Consider the following 23,171-nt stretch of genomic DNA (forward strand, 5'->3'; position numbering starts at 1 on the left):
TACATTAATCCTAGGCTCCTGTTCTACTGAACACGCTTGCAGTCAATGTAGGTAAAGAGCCGTCCTTAAACTCAGAGTTGATAGGTTTCTACACGTACAAACGCCCATGAAATAAGCATAATAAATGCCTCTGGAAAAAAAAAGGTTTCTGCTCTAAGGAACGCCCCTGTACTCATCAAGTGAACGCCACTGCGCGATGTGCAGCCATGAGCACATTCCACTTGTAACGTCTTTCAAAGGGAAGGAGCTAGTATGGACAGGCCACGCTTTTGTTTAGATTACATCTCTGGACAGCAGAATTTGTTTACTTTGTAGATGCTAAACATTCTATTCTCGGTGGTAAAGATACATCTCAGCCCGCGAACAGGTTTCTACACAAATACAGTTGTAGCCGGCACTTCAATGCTGACGAGGCATGTCAGAATAATCCCCTGACTTTTTCTCGCTTCGATAGATATTAAATTCCAAATATGAAACCTCACATTGTTGGTGTTTATTATTTGCTTCCACAAACGTTTTTCCAGGTGAAGAGAATAATATCTTTTTTTTCCAAAGGACATGTCTGTGACCCATGTTTCGAATAGTGATTAATATCTATAGTATACAATAGCGATCCAGGAAGTAGGCTGTTACTTCCTGGTACAGTGCTAAAGCGACAAAGAAAAACAACAAAAAGCGTTTTAATGTAAGTACATGTATACCTGTCAAACGTTGAAGTTTGATTAACTATTGCTTTGACTTCAAATGCAATAAACATACCACAAACACACATCCATTATCTACACTTTTTCTATTTCGCTTGCGTTAGATTATCATTGATTAAGTTGTTATTACGAATCTCACATATCACCTTGTCTGTCTGTCTGTCTGCCTGGTAAAAAGTTTAAGCACGTCATTTCCCCCACACCCATTCTCTGATAAAGTTAGCACTTTGCACAATTATTCATTGCCTAAGACAATACATGAATCAATAAAAAAAAAGTATTCAATTAGTCCATTACCTACTGGCAAATAATTCTTGTGCTTAGCAAAACACGAATCAATTTAAAGAATTAAACAAATAGTCATTTAAATATTGGTATTTTTTTTTAGATTTCTTTGTTATTGAAATAAGGAAATAATTTCTACATTAATGAGATATACAGTTGTAAGTGTAGAGTTATTTCCCTTAGATAAGCTTTTTTTTTAAAACAAAAAAGTGTTTGTATAGTTTGCTTGCTTCTCTATTATTATTATGTTATATACCTTCAATCTAGAATCTAAACTGGAGGACATTTATTCACAGCTTTAATTTTTTTTTTTGTTTTACATTCTTCGGATGTTCCGTCGGAATTGAGGATAATTACATCCTAGCCCAACGTGCCGTTTCCCTGACATATGTTGGGTGTATTTTGTTGTAGCATTGTCTGTCCTAGTCGTAAATTTGTATATACTGTTGATATAATTCTCATTTCGATTACTAGATAGTTGTCATCTTGAATTAAATACCAGTATTTTGTTTTCTTCTAGATGACATTATATTTGTGTAGGTGATAAATGAAATACACATCACTTCATAGTTTCGGCATGGTTAAAAACAAAATGTCAGTTGACATGCAACTTTGTTTGGTTTGTAGCATTGGATGACCAGCATTCTCTCCCCTAGTGATGTATTCAACAAGATATTTACCAAACGGATTACCCACATCTATTCGATTTCGTCTTACAGTGAACGAAGAATAAATGGCCCCACCCTACATAGGAAAGCTTACATTAACTCACTCCGTCTGTCTGTCTGGAAACATTCTTTTTTTACCCACTTCCCATTCTCCAATCAAGTAAAACTTTTACACGATTATTCATTGTCGATGACAAAACATGAAATAATAAAAAAATGTAACCAATTAGTTAATTAAAAAGTGGTTATAATTAATTAAGTTTTACATAGAAAATGGGGAATACATTTTGCCGTATTGAGAGACATGGCAGTAATTAAGCGGTTATTTCCCTTATATAAGCCTAGTTTTGTTTTGTAAAGTATTTTTCCCAATTATCAAATGTTTAAACTGGCCATCTGGGTCGAGCTCTTCCCTTAACCATTATGTCCAGCCAACAGCCAGCCGATCATTTCCCGCTCGTGAACTGTCCCTGGTCACAGTTCAAGTGCATAATGAATGCGCAATGGTTCGATTCCGTTGAACGTCGATATCTCGTATATATTTATACACGTAATGAAACTGTTCCTAAAGGCAAAACAGGTTGAGGACTGCGCTCAAATGTAATCTTATTGAAAACTGTTATTAAAATGAACACTGGACTTGGTATTTTCTATCTATTTAAGTCTTCGGTTAATGATCAAATGACCTGTAAAAATCTCTATGTATTCCTTTGTTTGTGATATATCTATAAATAGACAATAAAATATCCAAGCCTGGAAAGCACTTACCAGGCTATAGAGATCTACGTTCCGCTGTAACACTACCTGTTTAGGTAACTCTACCTAGATATGCATGAGTGCTTGCTAAGGGTGACATACTTTTGTCTACGTCATTGAGCTAGGTACCGGAGAGAACCACTTTGTCGATATAACAATCCCACAACGCAGTGGCGTAAAAACAACGACGTAAGCCCCCTGACCAATAGACCTCCTCCGATTGGGGGGGGGGGGGAATCTTGAAAGAAAAGAAAATGTTTGACTGTAATAATTTTTTACTAAGTCTGTCTGTCTGTCTGCATGGTCAAAAGTTTGAACTCGTCATTTCTCCCACTCCGATTCTCTAATTGAGTTGAAACTATGCACAATTAGTCATTGGCGAAGACTATACATGAATCAATGAATAAATAACCAATTAGAAAATTAATTACTAGTAGTTAATTATTTAGTTCGATCCCAACAAAGGAAATTAATCCTTTAGTTTCGCATTTATGGCTAAACATGTCGGGTTTTGTCCCCTTAAATAATTGTACACCCTATTTCTCCCACACCCATTCTCGGATCAAGTAGAACCTTTAAATAAGTATTTATTGTACCTAACAAAACATTAATCAATTCAAAAATTAAGCAATTAATTATTGGTAATTGTTTTTTTACTTGTTATCGAAAAAGGAAAAATAGCTTCTACATTATTGAGATATAAAGCTGTAAGTGTCGAGCTCTTTTTCTTAGATAAGCTTTGTTTTATTTTCAAAGTATTTTTATATTTTGCTTTTAGAAAATTGCTTTTGTATAGCTGAACTAACATGCCCAGAGCTACATGGTCCAGTGGGAGGGAGTGGGTATCTGGAAGAAGATTTCCGTGCTGCCTTTAAGCGTTCAGCGCCCTTGGTAGCTAGCCAAGCCGATTGGGCCCCGCCTGACCACACATGACCCCTCTAGATGTATCAAGTCTTAGTTGTTCCAGATGAGTTTAATGAAAACTTTTACTTGTCTTACCTGCTGATACCTTTTCACAAACTTATGTCAACTCACTCCGTCTGTCTGTCTGTCTAGTACAAATTGTGAACACGTTTTTCTCCCACTTCCCATTCTCGGATCCAGTTGAACATTAGCGCACTGATTCATAGTCGATGACAATACGTGACTCATTAAAAAATAGCCAATTAATTCGTCAATTAGTGGTTATTAATACATTTGTTTTTTATAGAAAAAAAAGGGAGTTAAACTTTGCAACACATGCAGAGATTTTTTACGGTTTATCCCCTTAGATACAATTTGTTTTTGTTTTATTAATATATTTTATATTTTGTTTGTAATAAATCTATCAATATATAAAGGATACAAAAAAACAAAATCTAATGAAATACTCTGTAAGACACAAAGATAAGGGCACATTCCTCGTTCCATATGCTAGGACAAATTTGTAAAAATGATCCTTCTTCCCTAGTGCTATTAGAGCATAGAATGGGTTACCTGAGCTAGCAAGGAAAACCAATGACTTGGCAGAATTTAAGTCATTGGTTAAATGCATGACTAAATGCATGACGAGTAGGACGTAATCGTCTTCTTTTTTTTTTTAAAGTAACGTCCGTATTTAATAAGATAAGATAATGTGATTTCACGTTTGTCACATTTAACCTATAAGTGGAGGGGGCAAATAGATCCAGGGCTACCCTGCTACACCTTTGACTTCACAGGGGCATTTGATCCCTAATTGTTCTATAAAGTTGACATGAAAACTCTATTTTTATGACATAAAAAATCCCCATTTGTCACTAATGTCTCGTGTCTCGCTACCACTAACCCAATTGAGAAGGACTAGACACGCTAAAAGTTGACATTCTTAACGGCATGTCTTCGCTCTCTAGACAAACACAAAAGATATAAAGATAGAGTCAATACTTAATGTTTTCTATTAATTATTGTGGCATCCACACGTCTATGAAGGAAAAAAAAAGTTTGTTCCTGTTGGCGTGTAGCTGTATGCAGCCACTGAAAGGATTTACCTGTAACAAGCAGATTCCTGGGGGCGTGGTGCTGACTTTAAAACCTACGGATCTCGGGTTTGCATCTTGGTTAAGGCTGGGATTTTGGGAAGGAAGGGGGGAGTAAAGAAAGCTGGTTGTTGTGTTTCCCACAACAGACCCTCGTTAACCGTTGGCTATAGAAACACAAAGCTTCTTTACCTAGTCTGCCCTAGAGATTGCAAGGTTGGAAAGTAATTTACAGGTTTGGATTCCTAAATAGTTGAAGATTTACAATAAATTTATAAAAAATAGCGGTTTAGAATTTATTTTCCAAAAATGCGAATCCGCGTGTCTTCTAACAAGAACGAAAATGTTGAAGAATGCATGTACAATAATGCATATACAGAAGGTGACAAAGCAATATTTTCTTATTCTCTTTGTTTAATCGAAGTTATTGTGACATTTACGCATGACATCCCACTATCAGACTGTAGCCCACTGACCTATACAAGTGCACTGATGGTGTGTTATAATTCAAAGTTTCAGTACAGACTGGTGGTGTGTTTTAATTAAAAGTTTCAGTACAGAATAATTTCTTTGTTATTGAATTAGTGTAGATCTACTTCCCAAAAGGACATCATTTCCCGATCTCTTGTATTTATTGTTTAAAATGGTATCAGGGCCGGCGTTAGGCATAGGCAAACTAGGCCTAGGGCCTCTGATTGGTGGGTAACTCGCACATTTTTTTGAGACGAAATAGCGAAACGTGTACACAACCTTAGTGTAGAGGTACTCTAGGTTTAAATAGCGTAATTTTATTTTTATCGCTGTTTTTTTTATATTTTATTTTTCTATTTGAGGGCCACCAAACTCACTTTGCCTGGAGCCTCCAAATATCTAAGTCCGGCCTTGATGGTATATATATATATAAATCCTCCTTCGTTCTCGAAGATCATTATATTACTCATTTCCGATGAGCTCAAAGATGTGTGCTATGGGGTCTCGCTTTAATAAGCCAGCCATGTACATTAGTACATCAGTACATCAGTACATTAGTACATCAGTACATTAGTACATTAGTACATCAGTACATTAGTACATCAGTACATTAGTACATCAGTACATTAGTACATCAGTACATTAGTACATCAGTACATTAGTACATCAGTACATTAGTACATCAGTACATGGCATTCATAGGCTTGCTTCTTATCTCAGCTTTTTGTTAAAGATCTGCATTGTTTGTTGGTGGCTGATCTCCTTGCCTCATATCTTCAAACTCTGACACTCAGGCTTCAAGCGACGAGGAGTGATCGAGAGCTAGCGCTGCCCAGACGAGAATGTCAATCTCACACTTATCGAGGGAGCTCTTAAAAGTAACTTTGTAACTCTTGTATTGAACCCCCCTGAAAGCGTTTTCCTGCACAACTCACCCCATAATAATGTCGTTTAGGGAGGCAATATTTGGGCATACCTATTTCGGACATGTCCGGCCCATCGTGATTAGGACCTTTTTGCTGTGGCGTGGATTCTGTTCATCTCTAAGATTTCAACGTCTTATCAAACCAGTTTCACCTGAGGACTTTTTCTTTCACATCGTAGGTGGAAGGATACTAGCTTCTTGTGCCGGGAATATAAGGTCTAGGACTCTGAAGCTTATAAGCGTGAAGAAACACGACAGAACTGTGGACTTTCAGTTTTATAGATATGCTGAGTCAACTCGTGACCCTATCTGTTCTTGAAGTCTGTCAAAGTCTACCTCATCATCTAGGCTGGCATTAGCTGATAGGATACCTCCCAAACAGACACACGTTTTAACGTTTGCTACTTTTTGGCCATCTTTGAGAATGTCTAGTTCAGTGACTGGACTGATTTATTTGCAGGAGGTTTGTGCAACACTTTTGTCTTATTTACATTTTGGAAAAGTGATAAGTTATTTTAAAGGTCTTCTTGGTTTGAGGCATTTAGGCCACAGTAGTCTGCGAATAGTATATTTACTTTGGTTTTCTCCATAAGCGCCGAATAGAGTTGCGTCATATACATGGTAATTAATAAATTATCAGCTTTGTAATACTAAAAATTCTCAATCATAAAAACGGAGTAAATTTTATATAATTTTTTTTGAGTACAAATATTTGAAAGTAAATATTACCTCCCGCTGATCCTTTCACCTATGCTCTTCTGTTGCTTTCTTATTACCAAGCTTCTATCAAGTCACTTTGTCACTCTGTCACTCTAATGTAAATATACAGAAGGTGACAAAGCAATATTTTTTTTTCTCTTTGTTTAATTGAAGTTATTGTCACATTTACGCATGACATCACACTATCAGACTGTAGCCCACTGACCTATACAAGTGCACTGATGGTGTGTTATAATTCAAAGTTTCAGTACAGACTGATGGTGTGTTATAATTCAAAGTTTCAGTACAGACTGATGGTGTGTTTTAATTAAAAGTTTCAGTACAGACTGATGGTGTGTTTTAATTAAAAGTTTCAGTACAGACTGATGGTGTGTTTTAATTAAAAGTTTCAGTACAGACTGATGGTGTGTTTTAATTAAAAGTTTCAGTACAGAATAGTTTCTTTGTTATTGAATTAGTGTAGATCTACTTCCCAAAGGACATTATTTCCCGATCTCTTGTATTTATTGTTTAAAATGGTATCAGGGCCGGCGTTAGGCATAGGCAAACTGTCTTTTACACGTTATTTGTCCCACTTCCCATTCTCGGATCAAGATGTCAATTACATGAATTAATCAATAACAACAAAATTTGTCATAACTAATTTTGTTTTATATGGTAAATCTACAAAATTATAAAAGTTACTTAATGTAGAGTATTAGTTCGTTCTATAAAAAATTTAAAATAAGTGTGTCATAATTACACCTTCACGTTTTCTAAGAACTTGACTAGTTGTGACCTCTACCATCATGGAGACGAGTTCATTCAGACTCGACATTTTCTTTTTAAATTGCATTTTTGAAATTGCAGCAAGGAAACCTTCTCTCGGATGATTGATTGCATGATTGAGTCAAAATAGTTGATGCAATCTCACTCAATGTAAGCGAGATTTATTTTTTACTGTAAATTTCTTTTTTGTATTTAACTCATTTTTTTTTAATTAGAAACAATTAACATCTAGACATTGGTTTAGTATCTATATATAAATTCAAGTATTTTAACAAAGTTTTTAGGGGGGGGGGGATAAACTATTCATCCTTCACCTTCACCTTAGTCTGTTGGACCGTTGGAGAAACGCACTTGATTGGTCGACCGTCTCTCTCCATTCGTCTGTCTTTTGCCATGAATAGAAGCTCTTTCAATCAACATTCTTGTATGTGGTCTTCCCAGCTATGAAATGGGAGACCATTCATGTGTTACTTTATTGAACACAAGTTTTTTTAAATTGTATTCCTTCGTAAACTTTAAGCTAGCCATTCTAACCTATGTGTAGCTTGGAAAACGGAAAGCGCGCCACGTATTACTCACGCGAACCGCAATTTACCTACCCTCTATTTAATTATGTACTGTCCCTTTTTCAGAGTAGATTTTGTAACATCATCACAGCGTTATGACTAGCAAGATTCTCGTGTGAAGAACTTAAGTCTAGAGTGTTGTGCTCTAAATAGAACTCGATTCTCATACGAATCTAATGTAAGACTTTCTTAGGAGGGAAATTGTAGATCTATAGAGATCTTACATGTCAATTTATTGGAGTGAATGTATGTGGTGAGGGTGCACAGCTCATGAACATGATTTGACCTAGATATTTGTGAACCAATGTCGTCTTGCGCGACACGTCGTCTGCTAGCTTCTATATATAACTTGGTAGGTAATTTGGAAGTTACTATTAAAAAATACAAACACAGGCTTTATTTTCTGTTTCAACTAGGATATAGATATAAAAAAAACAACAACATAGATATAGATAGACATTTAGGTTTTGAGTATCTAATTCTGGGATTTCAACCGATTTTCATGGACGCGTTATTTATTTCGCGTATCGGCATAAATTGTAGCTGTCGACTTTAAAACTTGACATAAGAATCTACCCGTGTGTGTGTATTTGCCAGCTCTCTTCGATTCCCCTCGTTGTGTAAGAAATGGGGACGATAGTTCTAGAATAAAGCAATGTGTTACCTTATGGCTAAGACAGCTACATAAACGTACAGTCTGGTGAAAGCTTGGCTACGTTCTTCTGTTGATTAGCTGGGATAGTGCTACAGGGTGGACTGTCCATACTTTCAAAGGTAAGATCATCGCTTAACATCACACGAGAATCATTTGATTTGAAGAATGCTCTAGCGCTGAAGCCTTCAACGTCAGAACCTAAACTCGTATTACACTAGAATGTCTTTGAGAAATCTATACTTAACATTATAATAATATATATATAAAGCTATATATATAAAAGTTAATATGCCATCATTAAGATGAAATAAATATATTATCATTTTTTAGCAGTTTTAAATGACATTAAAAAATACAATGAATGTTTTTCAACATTTAATTTTCTTCTTTTTGCTAAAAAAAAAAAAGTTTGGTTGGGTGGGGGGGGGGGGTACCAATCAATGAATTGGATATACTAACTTGATTCCGATAAATCTGACTTACTCAGCAAAAAAACTAGTGGACTAAAAAATTAATTGATTGATTGATTGGTGTGAAAGAAAATAAATGATCGTGGCAATGTGAGATAAGGTGTTTCTAACTATTTCATGTCTATATCACCAACCAGTAGTCTCTTAATCTCCTCTCTCTTTCTACTAGATGTCGCTTTGTAGACTGTCCATCATATTCAGCTTTGTCTGATTCAGTTACAGGAATTAATTTCGCCTTGTAACATTGGGGATTATTAATGTAAGAGTTAACCACAGAAACCTGTTTTAAGTTGAAGTTTTGATTTATAAGAGATGGTTTAAGTTTTTAAGCGCCAACATGTACAGTAACAAAAAAGTATAGAAAAGAAAGAAAAGTTCAGAAATTGATTGGGAGATACTTTGATATAAACAGACAAAATAGACACTTTGAGGACGCCATATTGAAAGATCACTAATGTCAATCAAATAATAAAATATCCATACTTCTGGGTACAACAACAAACCTTTACGTTTATGAATGTACCATAATGTTTGCTAATCTCCAATAACATAATTCCGATATCATTGTTTTATTTAATATATTCTTGGAACATAAACTGGGAATATGCAACAATATTAAAGTACTTGTTTTCTTATAGAAATAGCAGTCTGCAAGCTAACCAAATACCATCAGTTCAGCATCTGAAGTATCTCAAGTATTAACCCTGCACGCCTGAGATATATAGACCAACTTAAAAGGGTAAAGACATAGAGTTCAATCATGGGAGTTCTAGACGTTGTACTGTCTGGAGTCTGTGTTCATTAGAGCCATTATTCTTTCGGTTTTCAGAGTAGCACGTAGAACAACTTGACCCTATTTGGGAACACCCCCCATTTTCCTTTGACTGCAAAAATGTTTTTGATTCCACTACCAACGGATCGAGACCAGTCCGTTGACTGGTAGCTTCCCTCTATTGAATACGCGCGATGACAAGTTGACACAAAGCTTGACCCAAGGTCACTACTGTTTAATCATTGACCAGACAATAGCACAGAATAGCCCAACTTTTATACCGGGTTATAACTGACTGGAAAAGCACTTGGCTATATATTTTTTAAGTGCGCCTGTACTTCAGTTTGCCGACACATTGATAATGTAGATTGTGCAAACATCTAGTTAAGACATTCTTTAACAAGTTTCAAAGAAGAGCCGAAAGTAATATCAACTACAGAGATAATTTAGCATTCGCATTAAGACGAGGACAGACTTATTGACCACAATAAGATGTCCGCCACTATTTCTCAACCTTGTGACGCCCCCCCCCCAAGAAGATACGTCCACCCCGCTCCACTTTAGCCTTCTTAGGTGGTCTAGGGAAGCGATATTCCGTCTCCTCCGGCGAGGTCAGTTCTTTCCGCATTCGGAACAGTAGAATTTTTTTTCCCTAGTGTCCAAAGAGATCATTATGATGATGGATACTATACTATACTGTATTGTACTGCACTATGAGTGTCAATGTCATCGATTTCTGTGATTAAGAATGAGTGCAGTGTTTCACGTGGCCACGCAGACCCATTTTTCTAAGTTTTCTTGACGTCTACTGCGCCTGTCATCAACTAGTTTTTCTTTGAGCCTCAAATGTGTGTAGACTTCCTGAAAACTCTTGCCAGATAATTTCATCTAGGCCATTAAGGGCAAACAATGGCGCCTAAGTGGGTGTCCTTTCACGGTGATCCTTGGGGCTTAGTAGTTTATATTGGGCGACTTCCGAAACATGACTTTCTGTTTTTCTGAGATTTATTGTTGACCAAAAGAAGCGACAACACACTAAACTCAAGTTATACTTTCCTAAACTCAAGTTATACTTTCCTAAACTCAAGTTATACTTTCCTGATCTCAATTTATACTTTCCTAAACTCAAGTTATACTTTCCTAAACTCAAGTTATACTTTCCTGAACTCAAGTTATACTTTCCTAAACTCAAGTTATACTTTCCTGAACTCAAGTTATACTTTCATAAACTCAGTTATACTTTCCTAAACTCTGCTATACTTTTCTAAACTGAAGTTATACTTTCCTAAACTCTGCTATTCTATACTGTATCTTTATATTACAAATAGTAGGTCTAGTATCGACAATAATTTAGTCAATTTGCATGAGTTTAATTTCCTTGTACATACACACTCTATTCTTTTCTTTTCAACATTAATAATTTTAAAGGAAGGAGTAGTGAGTTAACTAACTCAACTAGCCCTTGCTCCACACAGTTGATTGACAAATAGATCACTTCTGTGTTTGATGCTCTTGTTAAGCCAACACATTAAACAAGTGGACTTATCTTATCTTATCAATTATAATACAGACTTTAAATGAAATTATGTACACCTCTACCCACTGTAGTTAACACATTGTGTAGGACAACTCTGTGGTTAGTGTTGCTTCAGGTCCCCAGTATTTGGAATCAAAAGACAAGTCTGCTCCACTTTGAAGAAATTAAATACAAGTTCTGGTAATGTAATACCCTTGTCAATCATTGGGCAAGGGGTGAGGAGTATGCTTACCTGGCCAAAGAGGTTCTGAAATGTAATTGCACTTTATTTGTAGCTTAAGAATTTTAGAAAAGAAATACATAAATCGATCAAATCTTTGCTGAATATATTTAAATAGCAGTGGTGAAAGAAGAAATGTATTAATTGACATTATCTATATATTATATAAATGACATTGATGAGGGCAAAAAGGAATATGCCGTGGCAGTACCCAAACTTTGGCCCGCGATACACATCCGAACCGTAAGCAGTGCTATCCGGCCTCTTCTACCTAGAGTTGATAATGAAGCCGCCGATGTTCCATTGAACTCGACGATTATCTGTTATCTATATATAATTATATATGCTGGGTAAGTGTCCAACACGATAAAACGTTGGTCACCACTGTGTTAAAGAGTTTCTAGGAAACAATAAATTGTTATCTGTTCTGTATTGTCATCCTCAATATGTAATGCTTTTTGTGAGGGCGAGAGTCGGGTTCCAACTGAAAAAAAGGGGGATGGGCATTATGGGGGCGTAACTTGTTAACATTTCCCTCCCCCCACCACTCGAAACCGTAGCCAATTAAGACCTTTGACCCCATCCAGTTGTAACCGTTCCCTGCCCGTCACTACTTTAAAGGTTATGCGGTCGCCACTTCCGTCGCTAAAAGACATTTGTGTTTGTATGTTTGAAATGTCTCTCTGCACTGAAAATGGCCAAGTCATTTAAAACTTTTTTTTGTTCTCTCTGTGAAATTCTGTGCTGGAAATGTGACTTGCCTTGAAAGCTAGATTGAAGGTTTGTATGGCATTACGTTTCATTCTACTTCATAATTGAAATAGACCCCGGCGGACAACGACTTTGTTGGTTTGCGTGGCCATGTGAAACACTGCTCTCATCACTTATCCTTAATCTTCGGAATGGAAGACATTGCCATTATTATAATTATTTTCTATTTCGAATAATATCAAAATGTGTCGCCTATATCTGTTGTTTTTGCCTCTAAATCTCTCCTACCTTACCTTTGTCAGGCACAGGACCAACTGTGTGTGGGAGAGTTTCTTGTTTAGAAGTATTTTATTCATTGGACTCAGATATATATTAGTTGATGAGTACTACATAAGTTAATGCCGGGTTTGTTTTGCGATCTTTTAAATAATTGAAAAGTGTTGTTTGTTTGTTTTTTTTAACCTGTTAAACTTTTGATGTACAACTGACGAGGCACTCGTCCAACACACGTAACAGGTCATCTTAAATTAATCTAATTACCCTACGTTAACGAAGCGTTGAGAGGACTCAACGGTTGGGGTTCATGAGATATTTACACATGCACTGTCTGTGTTCATGACAGAGGGACACAGGGGAGACGATGCTAATAATGGAAGCAGGGAGTTTTAAAACTACTGAAGAGTTACTTGAGTCATCCGCTTCCAAAGTGTTAAGTGATGCAGTACACACTGCCTACCAAATCGTAGAGTGACTGCGTAGTAAGTTGAATGTGACGCCGTAAGACCGTGTAGGGATCAGGAAATAAATATCTGAAGAGTCTACTGACAAAAAGGTGTTATGATCCCCCCCCCTCCACTTTTGTATTATAAAGCTTAGATCAACTCACTCTGTCTGTCTGGTAAAAACGTTTGTTCACCTTATTTCTCCCACACCCATTCTCAAGTCAATTTGAAACTTTGCATAAATATTCATTGGGATAGACAAAAAAATGAATCAATTAAAAAACAACAACAATCAGTCAATTAATTACTATTAGTTAATTATTTTGTTTGATACCAACAACACAACAAGGGAAATTTAGTATTCACAGTTACGGCTACATTGTAGGGTTTCTTCCCCTTTAGATATTTGAACAAGTTATTTCTCCCACACCCATTCTGGTGTCAAGAAAAAAAACGGTTTACAATTATTTATTGGCGTAAAAAAGACATGACGCGGTGGCAGAGTGATAAAGCGCTTGGCTTCCAAACAGGGAGGTCCAAAATTCAAACCCTGGTATTGATTGAAATTTTTAATTTTGGGAATTTTCGAATGCCTTTGAGCTCACCCAACTCTAATGGGTACCTGACATTAGTTAGGGAAAAGTAAAGATGGTTGGTCGTTGTGCTGGCCACATGACACCCTGCTCATTAACTGTTGGCGAAAAAACAACATGACCTTAACATTATCTGCCCTATAGATCACAAGGTCTGAAACTACGTCATGTCTGTATCTTATTATTGACATCTTTATCTCTCACTGAAATTTTTTTTATCTATAAATAATGACATTTCACCCAAATAACGTTTTGATACTCGACTATACAGCAAAGGAAAAAAAAAGACTGCTAATTATAATGATCATTTTGATTAAAATAAATTTAAAAACAAGAAATGTATTTAAAAATAGTTATTAAAAAAACAACAAAGTTTATATTAAGCGTACTTGTTATTAGTTTAAATATTTCATGTTAAAGATCTAGACTCTAGACTAACAATAAAGAAGGATTTATACGACGACCTACCAAGGGGACTAATTTAGCTTATGCCAAAACTTCAGTCAATTAGGATTTCTTTCCTTTATTCGAGATACGAAATAAAATAATTTGTTACTAATAGTTAATAAACTAATTGGTTAATTATTTTTTATTGATTCTTGTTTAGTCAGCTAAAGAAAATAATTGTGCAAAATCTCAGCTTGATCCGAGATTGGGTGTCGGAGAAATCACGTGTCATAACTTTTTACCAGACAAACAGACAGAGCTTTGTGAAAATGTTAAAATGAAATTATGTTAGGCATAGAGCGTTCATCAAAAACATTGTTTCATGGTCTCCTGTTTATTTGAGACCCTTGTTAAATTCAATAGGCTCATTGAACTCTGCTGTCAAATCAAGTTATTGGTTATTCTTTACGTAGATTATGAAGTAGGATGTTGGCGTAAAAGAAAACACAATAAGGTCCTCTCCATAAGACTTGTAGGTCTCTAGAGCAGATTAAGTTAAAGCAGCAAGGTCTTCTTTACGACTAGGAGGTCTTTAGTTGTAAGTTCATCTGTTTTCTAGACCAACTTGAGTCTCACCTTGAGTTACCACAGCAACAATTCCGTTTACTTTTCCTTCCTGGGACTTACAACTATCTTTAACTATTCATTGTTTATGTGGCTTTACATTGTAAGAAATTTCTCCAAAATTATTATGCTGAAATGAAACTAAGGAATGCTCCCTGTTTTATGTGATAGAAATTACAAAAGACTGACACGAACTTCCTGTCTACGTATCTAGGCAACAAAAATGTTAATTGAGATTTACTTTTATAGCAGACATGAGATAGCCTTGACCTGTAGTCTAGATACTATTTTCCTTACCTTTCATAAACTGAGATCTGATACAGCAAATCGTAAGACAGGATGATGTTACAATACGGCACTTTGTTCATGTATTAAATATAGTTTGATTTCATAGGTCAGTGCGGCTTCAGGAAACGAAGCTAACAAACTTTTTAAAAATACATTTTGTTTATTCCAAAACATAGTGAAAAAAAAAAGAGGAGAGTTCTGGAGATAGAAGAGAGAAAAGGGGAAACAATTTGAAGGAGGAATGATTCAGTGAAAGAAATAGAGAAAGAAAGATCAAATCAGGGAAAGATACAAAAAGAGAAAGGTGAGGGGTGAAACTAGAGAGAGAGAGTGAAAAGTTAAACAATACTTTAGCCCAGGGGTTCTCCGCATAGTGGGCAATAGTAAAAGGGGGTCGCCGAGCTTAAAAGGTTGAAAATCGCTGCTTTAGCCGGTCTAGTCAGAAATAAAAAATGAATAGAAAAATGTGTTAACTAACATGACGAACTTTCGATTACCAGTTCGAAAAATAATGAATAAGTCTGATTTACTTTTTCTATTGACACTGTTTTTACCCAACTAATAATATAACAAAACAACAACATCGGTTTGTATTAGCTCAAATCCCAAGAGCCCCTCAAGTCCAACATCCTTCCCAAGGCAATCCCTCAAGTCTAACATCCTTCCCAAGGCAATCCCTCAAGTCTAACATCCTTCCCAAGGCAATCCCTCAAGTCCAACATCCTTCCCAAGGCAATCCCTCAAGTCCAACATCCTTCCCAAGGCAATCCCTCAAGTCCAACATCCTTCCCAAGGCAATCCCTCAAGTCTAATTTTGAGAATCAATGTCGCTGTCCATTTATTTGGAAAATAATTTACGACCAGCGATTCCAAGTAATTACCTGAGAGAAACGTGATCGTCTGGTGACTTCGCTTGTTATTTATTACATATAGATCTCATACTTTACGCCAAGTGTTCTTATGGATCTCTCTCTCTGATGTACCAGCTGGAATGAAGAGATAAAAAAAAACGAGGGTGGGAGGAGGGTCTAGTATTTACATTGTTGACCTGTAGAGCGAGTCTCTCAAGGAAATACACGACGGTAGCTAGAGGGTAGCTAGGGGGTAGCTAGAGGGAAACTAGGGGGTAGCGAGAGGGTAGCTAGATTGTTTGTGGAAAGGAATGTAAGAGGAAACAGATTATGTTGATATTTACTACTGCACCTTTCCCTTAGTCTTTTGGGCCACACACGAGATCTGTTGTCGACCTCTGTGCCTTAAACGTATTAAAAATTTCTAAAAAGATTTGTAAGTAATGGAGAGTATAAACTATTTTCTTTCTCACAAGAATCAAGTGTATGTTTCAATTGTTAAGCGATTGATTTGAAACTAGTGTGTTATTTTCATTTTAGTGCTACTTCAGTAATTGTAAAAGAAAAACGTAAAACTGTTAGTATACAGTTATCGCAACGTACGTGCGAATTATTAGGAATCAGCAGAAAAAAAAATATTGACAATAAATTACACGCGAGTTTGTGTCAAAATTGTTCGCGTGGTGAACACAGCAATGTAATTAACAATGCCTCTCAAAATGTGCATCGAAATTATTAACTTGCTCAGTTGTCCTTCAATGAGAGAAGAATGGGGTCTGATTTGATCTTTATAGCGCTTCAGGGAGCACCTCTGTAAGGCTCTGTTACGCTGGAATTTCGCATACTAATGAAAATCAATGTCTACAATGCAGTGGTTCTCAAGTTTCTTAAGTTGATTTTTTCTTGATATTATGATTTTGATGAGCATTTTTTAATCATTTCCCCTAAGTAGAAACATACTGTCAGTCAATAAGACTAAAGATAATTCTATTTAACCTTAGTGATATATTGTCTTCAGTCCATGAAAAGTTCACATCCATTCCCTGATGCATTATCTGTTCTTTACTTCCCTCCCTTTACCTAGGTATTGCTCCTTGTGTTTAGTCTTCTGTAGCCTATGACCAAGACGTTTTGTGAAATTAGTTACATACACGTTTTTAAGGAGCTTTTTCTTGATCTTCATTCTTTGAGACTACTTTCTTGAATTAATGCGCTCTAATTATAAAAGTAAGTGTATCGTTTGTATAGTTCTCATAAGGACACTAACAACTTACTGACTTCCTCAATAACAAACCGCGCTACACAGTGAGCCATTCTTGTCAAAACAACATCCCATGACTTGCTGGTCGATACATTCAATCCTTGTTGCTCATAGAAATGTGCAAACAAAAAGATAAGGACAAAAGAATCTTTTAAAATAAAGAAACATTAAAAAAACGTGTTGTTTTGTTTTGTATTTAAGCACAACGCTGATTCATAAGTTGATAAAAACAAAACAGACTGATTTTTATTTAACCTTAGTTTTACTCCAAGGCCAGGAGAAGACAAAATAGAGACGCACTCAATGGACGTATCAAGTATAAACAAAACAATAAACAAAAAATAGATGTCTCATTGTTTTTTCTCCGCCTTTCTTTTAAAATAACAGTCATCAGTTGTTCTCTTTCTCTCATTGTGCGCGTCTATCTATCTACTATCTATCATTCAGTTGTTTTAATTCACATTAACCTGCTATTTTTTCACTTCTTTTAAATAACGTACAGCCCCAATTACAGCTGTCGAGTTTTGCCTAGTGCTAGGAACTGACAAATAATGACTCTTAATACAGAGGGAACAAAACATGCTTCTTGTACTGACATACACACACACACACGCAGATTAAGTCAATAAACATATTTTGATTCCCTGCTATCGGTAACACGGCACACCGAATGTACAAACCTTATCTGTAGACTGCCTGGTACGTTTTACACCTAATCTAATGTCTTCTTCAGAAGGAGGAAGTAATACCAATGTATTTCAACTGTGCTTACTAGATGGGTTCAGAGTCAACTAGAATCAACTACTTGAAAGATATATTTATAACACTATGCTTTTATTCCTTAATCATTATCATTCAGCAATTAGAGAAAAAAAATATATTTTAAGAGCGGTTGATATTGTTGACACAGTGTGTTACTGTGAGAGCAGAAGTGTGTGCGGATAATTACACAGAGTGATCAACACATGTGTTCATCTAAAAAGACTGGTTCGTGTGACAGTTATTTTTTAATAAGACCGGGTACAGGCACTACAATTGTGTTTTATATGAATCGATCTCATGTTCAATTTGTTTCCAAAAACCAGGCAAGTAGGGCATTTTGTTTTCTTGGTACTTGTAATGTTTACTTTCAGCTTGGCCTTGCTGGGTTCATAGTCTTTATATATGTGTTTTGATTAGTTTCTTCTTGAGGTTTTGTATTTGATTAGTTTTTCCCGCATAACGCACTCATGAATGTACACAAGAATCACTGAAACAACTAATGACCTCTTTGGCTACTCCTGTCCACCTCATGCTTGTTTGGTAACGAGGACATTTTATTCCTATGTTCAGGATGGTAAATAGTTGTGTATTGACACGATAGTAATAGTGAAAAGGAGGCGCAGTGGCTGAGCGGTAAGGCGCTTGGTTTCTGAACCGGGGGTCCCTGGTTCGAATTCTGGTAAAGACTGTGATTTTAATTTCGGGATCTTTTGGCGCCTCTGAGTCCAACCAGCTCTAATGGGTAACTGACATTATTTGGGGAAAGGTAAAGCGGTTGGTCGTTGTGCTGGCCCCAATACACCCTCGTTAACCGTAAGCCACAGAAACAGCTGACCTATTGACCACAAGGTCTGAAAGGAGAACTTTTTTTTTAATAGTGACAAACTAGGAACATTCATCTCAATGCTAATCCAATCGAGATTTGTATATCAAGTTTTATAAGTACCAAGCAAACAAAATTAACTACTCATGTGCCTGGTTTTGGAAACAAATTGAACATGAGATCGATTCATAGTGACAAACTAGGAACATTCATCTCAATGCTAATCCAATCGAGATTTGTATATCATGTTTTAAAATTAAGTCTAATTATCATTTTTGATACAACAAGATCTCTGTTCAGTGCTGTATTTACGCCTTGCTTGGAGATCCCCAGTAAAAACTTGTCCGAGTGAACATTAGTAAAATACGTTGAAAATGTGTGATGGTTATAAGCCTATGTCACACTGCCGCACGCCCACTTTCTACACCCAATTGTTAGCTCTTCAATTCAAACATTCGTTAGCATGACCAATAACCAGTTCGCTGGTTTAACCAGTAATCATGACGATCGATTATAAATCATAAATTTCAATAGCATGTGCGGAGTAGGCCTAAGTGACAAACTATGCAGTTGGTCCTGTAGAAAATAAAGTCTATTTTACAATCTAGCCTATATACTTCTTACATTGTACACTATATCAGTTAAACCCTCAAGTTAACATAAAATCATTTTAACTCTATCATATCACATGCATCTGGATTTATGATGGGCTACATATCTTTGCTCAGGGTCTAATCATGTGTAAACTATGAAATGTTGGGTTTAAATCAGTGTTATAGTGTGTGTGTAGCTTAATTCTTAGGTTTAAACCCAGACCATTGTTTGTTAGGCTATCGTATGTGTTTCATTTCTGTTTTCTTGTTTAAATCTATGTTCACGTCGGAGTCTTATGTCTTTTAGGTTTAAACTTAGATAATCATGTTTTGGGTTTAAACTTAGGTTGTGTGTATCGTGTCACATCAAGGTTTAACTTTAAGCCTGGCTTAAGGCTGCTATCTGTCTAATGTAGATTAACAATAACGTGTGAGCTTAAAATTGGATTCAGATTTAGAATTTTAAAATAAAAAAGTTATTACAAGATCGCATCATTTAATTATTTATATTTCTTTAGTAAACATCGTTCAATCTTATACTGCATAAACAATCTTATACTGCATAAACAATCTTATACTATATAAAAAATCTTATACTGCATAAACAATCTTATACTATATAAACAATTTTATCTTATAATGTATAAATCTTATACTGCATAAGCAATCCTATACTGCATAAGCAATCTTATACTGCATAAATAATCTTATAGGCCTATTGCATAAACAATCTAAAGTCAAGTATGCTGATTTTTTATCTAGGCAAACTATATATAGATGTATATATTAGTTTAGACGCAACACTAGTGTCATTGTTATACAGCAAGTTGAGTCAACGAAACGAAACTCGGAACTCAGATCTATATCCGATGTACTCAAAGACTTCAAAAATCAAAACTCAGTTTCCGATTTAGCAGTTTTTTTTTTCTTAGAAAGAACCACTAGTTGTTTTTTTTTAATCTTGCAGTAGAGCTGCAGCCATACTCCAGCTGATAAACATTTTATTTCAAGAATGAACCATTGATGTGTGTATAACTTGCCATATACCTGCCTTTAGACCTAATACAATACAATCGTTAGAAACTTCCTAAAAGGATTCTTTGAAAGTACTTGTAAAGACAGCATATAGTTGACAAAGTAGATTGTATGATACATTTGTTTAAATTGTATATGAATCAGAAACTATTCTTCTAAGAGATTTTAGTTCTTTAATATTAATAACCTAATTAATTAGCAAACATAAAGTGTTACTGATTTTTTTTCTTTTTTTGAACAATGTCTCTGTTTTATAGTAGCCAACTCAATACTTAAATTGCTGGACTGATCGAGTACAATCAGGCTTACAAGCATAGAGTTGGAAAGCCTTCGACTCCACTCTTTTGCCAATATGTGATTGTGTAGAGAAGTCTTTAAACATTTTGATGCTAAAGGGGACTGAATGGGGATGGTTGGGGGAGGCGGATGTAAAGATGTGATTGTTGAAAGAGGCTGATCTAGTGTAGACGTGGTAGGCTTACATAAAATGTACTTCATCGGCTGTGGGTGATTTTTTAAAGAATTCATACCTAAATAAATAAATAAATAACAAATACAACCATTTATTCATATTTGCTTGTTAAAATAATTGAAATATTTTCTTTAATTTCAGGTAATGAGTCCCATTCGAAGAAGACTATTTTTACTTAATAGAGCGTTCATATAGAGGACTTATTAAAACTTGGCCAGTGTTAAGGCTGTCTTGCTTGGTGTTCGTTTACACGTATTCAAAGGTCATCATTATATGGCATCAGGAAAAAATAAGGTGTCCAATTAAAGTGTGATAAGGGAGACAAGCCAGAAGTAAAACAAGAATGTCAAAGAAGGGACAAGAAATAATTGGATTTGTTCCCTTGGTCAAGAAACAAGAGCTGGACTTTGACCCGAAAGTTCTGACATTAACCCAGATTATTAACAGCAGCAACTTACCAAAGTAGGTCACGCTTTATTTACACTAATCATAGTGTTAGCTTATATATATCATGTGGTGACACAACACATTTCCAAAAAGATCAATAAAGCAGTCTTAGCTATTCACAATACTTATAAAAGGGATAAAGACAAGATATATGGCTACAATTACATACAAAAGAAGATACATATTGGCTCAGACTGAATTACGCATGTAAGATAAGGATTCGGTCTACTCATTAGAAGATCAAGATCCAATTTTTAACTTATTTTTTTTAACGAGGAAAGTTGGATTTTATTGTAATATAAAGCAATGGTCCAATTTAAAGTAATCTATTATATCAAAAGATAAAAAAATATTACAAAAAATTAATGATGTCTTTTAAATAAAATGTACAATACTTGCTTAGGCTTGTATTAATTAAGACTGACTTTCGTCAGTGGGAGGGATCCTAGGATACCAATGAACAGCTACAGCCCGACTTAAGCTGGGCAGCCCCCAGTCAGTAAGGTGCTGTCCGGACATGCATGTCTTCCTCAAAAGGAAAACAAAAGAAAAGTATTAATGATGTAGATCTAGTTTACAGAGGTCCCCGTTGTGTGGTTGCGCTCTATACAGCAAAGAAACAAGGTTGAAAATGGAGCGGAAAAAGGCGGGAAAATGTTTTATTAGTAGCTGAAGTGTTGATGTTGCTGGGTTTTATTATTAGATTGATCCATTGGCTCTTCGAATTCAGATCTAACTTTCTATTTTGTATGCTCTCAATGTCAAGGGTGATACAGTGTGAGAAGTCGACCATTCCATCCAAAGAAGAAACTAACTCGATAGATATTTCTCAGCCCTTACTAGCTTACTGCAAGAACTCGGTCAGAAAAGTCTGCGCCCAGAACTTGAGCTTTGACAAGAAAAAGAAGATGTTTGTTACTGTTGGCTCAGATTTATTGATTCCAGAAACATATCAAGGTGAGACTAACATAAAGTGCGCTCCTAGTGGTAGCCGTGGAGGGGGGGGGGCTATAGTACAATTATATGGCAAGTTGATCAGAACAAAATATTGGTTTTAAGGGTTAAGCATCTCCTCAATCAAACAATTAAGTATATAATTTGGTTTAATATTGTAGGGGCTTAGGCTTACGTGACCAAATGCGTAGTTGGGTCAACAATGTTAACTTCAACAAAAATAAGAGAAACTATTGAATAATAGATGTTAAGGCCAATTATGGAGATAACAGAATAAGTAAGTCTTGTTAGGTAGGCCTCTACGTTTCTAATTCATAGAAAACAAGGGTCAGTGTCTGGTCACATTTATTTAAATAAATGTAGGCTGCCTGGTCGTGCGGTCTGAGCACTGGACTGTCGTTCGTCCAGCAAGAGGTTCGGACTAGGAAGTAATTTATCTTTAACTCTGAAGGAACATCGGAAACATGTCAAACATTTTAAACATACATGTAGCTTATTTCATTGGTCTTTCACTTCTTTTCGCACTTATAGGATACATCTATATTATATAAGATAAGATAAGAAGATCTATATTTAATGTAAATAAAAATGTATCATGTAACCGTTTTTAATAAAGAAACAAGGCTAAAAAAAAAAAGGAGGGGTGTTATGAAGTGTGTGTCGGTGTTTCTATGGTGATGGTGGGATGTTAGGGATTGGTTGGGAGTGATGCAAGATAAACGACATTGTCGTCAGCTGTCTTAGATAAGGGAGACGACTCCATATTGCCAGTCTGAAAAGACGTGTTATTGTAGTGAGTTAGATTTTGTTCAGAATACCATTTTATATTATGACTAAAGTCTAGTACATTGATTTCATTTCATCTCAAGTTGAATTTGTTTATATTTTAATAAAAGTTCTATTTAGTTGTATTCCAAATAGAAGTTATTCAAGTTTTAGAAGCTAAGATAAAAACAAAGGTTTAGTTGTCCAGCGGCTACATGGTGCCAAAAGTCAACGACCCGTCCAAAACAAAGGGAGGGAAATTTAAGAACACTTTCTTCAGTTCCACGTCCAAATGTGTAGGCTTTAAGCTTTTGTGCTGCGTAGACAAAGAAAAAAAAAAGCCAGTAATTTGGAACTATTCAATTTTGT

The 23,171-nt window shown here is 35.7% G+C and overlaps 1 protein-coding gene across 7 annotated transcripts in view; it reads left to right on the top strand.

Moving 5' to 3' along the window:
• Positions 1 to 539: 539 nt before the first annotated feature.
• LOC106076746 (uncharacterized) overlaps positions 540 to 23,171 on the top strand; it is a 32,484-nt gene continuing 9,852 nt past the window's right edge. Inside the window, exons 1-4 of one of the 7 annotated variants that reach the window (XM_056029351.1) lie at positions 8,251 to 8,634; positions 15,016 to 15,143; positions 20,778 to 21,098; positions 21,850 to 22,040. In XM_056029351.1, coding sequence (XP_055885326.1) covers positions 20,980 to 21,098; positions 21,850 to 22,040 — 310 coding nt within the window. In that variant the 5' untranslated portion in view covers positions 8,251 to 8,634; positions 15,016 to 15,143; positions 20,778 to 20,979. Of the gene's footprint in view, positions 686 to 8,187; positions 8,213 to 8,250; positions 8,635 to 12,159; positions 12,295 to 15,015; positions 15,144 to 17,690; positions 17,939 to 18,119; positions 18,143 to 20,777; positions 21,099 to 21,849; positions 22,041 to 23,171 lie in introns of those variants that run through there. The other 6 variants (XM_056029354.1, XM_056029353.1, XM_056029349.1 and 3 more) reach the window with 6 other exon arrangements.

The sequence above is a fragment of the Biomphalaria glabrata genome, chromosome 5 (genome assembly GCF_947242115.1).
Source record: "Biomphalaria glabrata chromosome 5, xgBioGlab47.1, whole genome shotgun sequence".
In the NCBI taxonomy this organism is placed as follows: domain Eukaryota; kingdom Metazoa; phylum Mollusca; class Gastropoda; family Planorbidae; genus Biomphalaria; species Biomphalaria glabrata.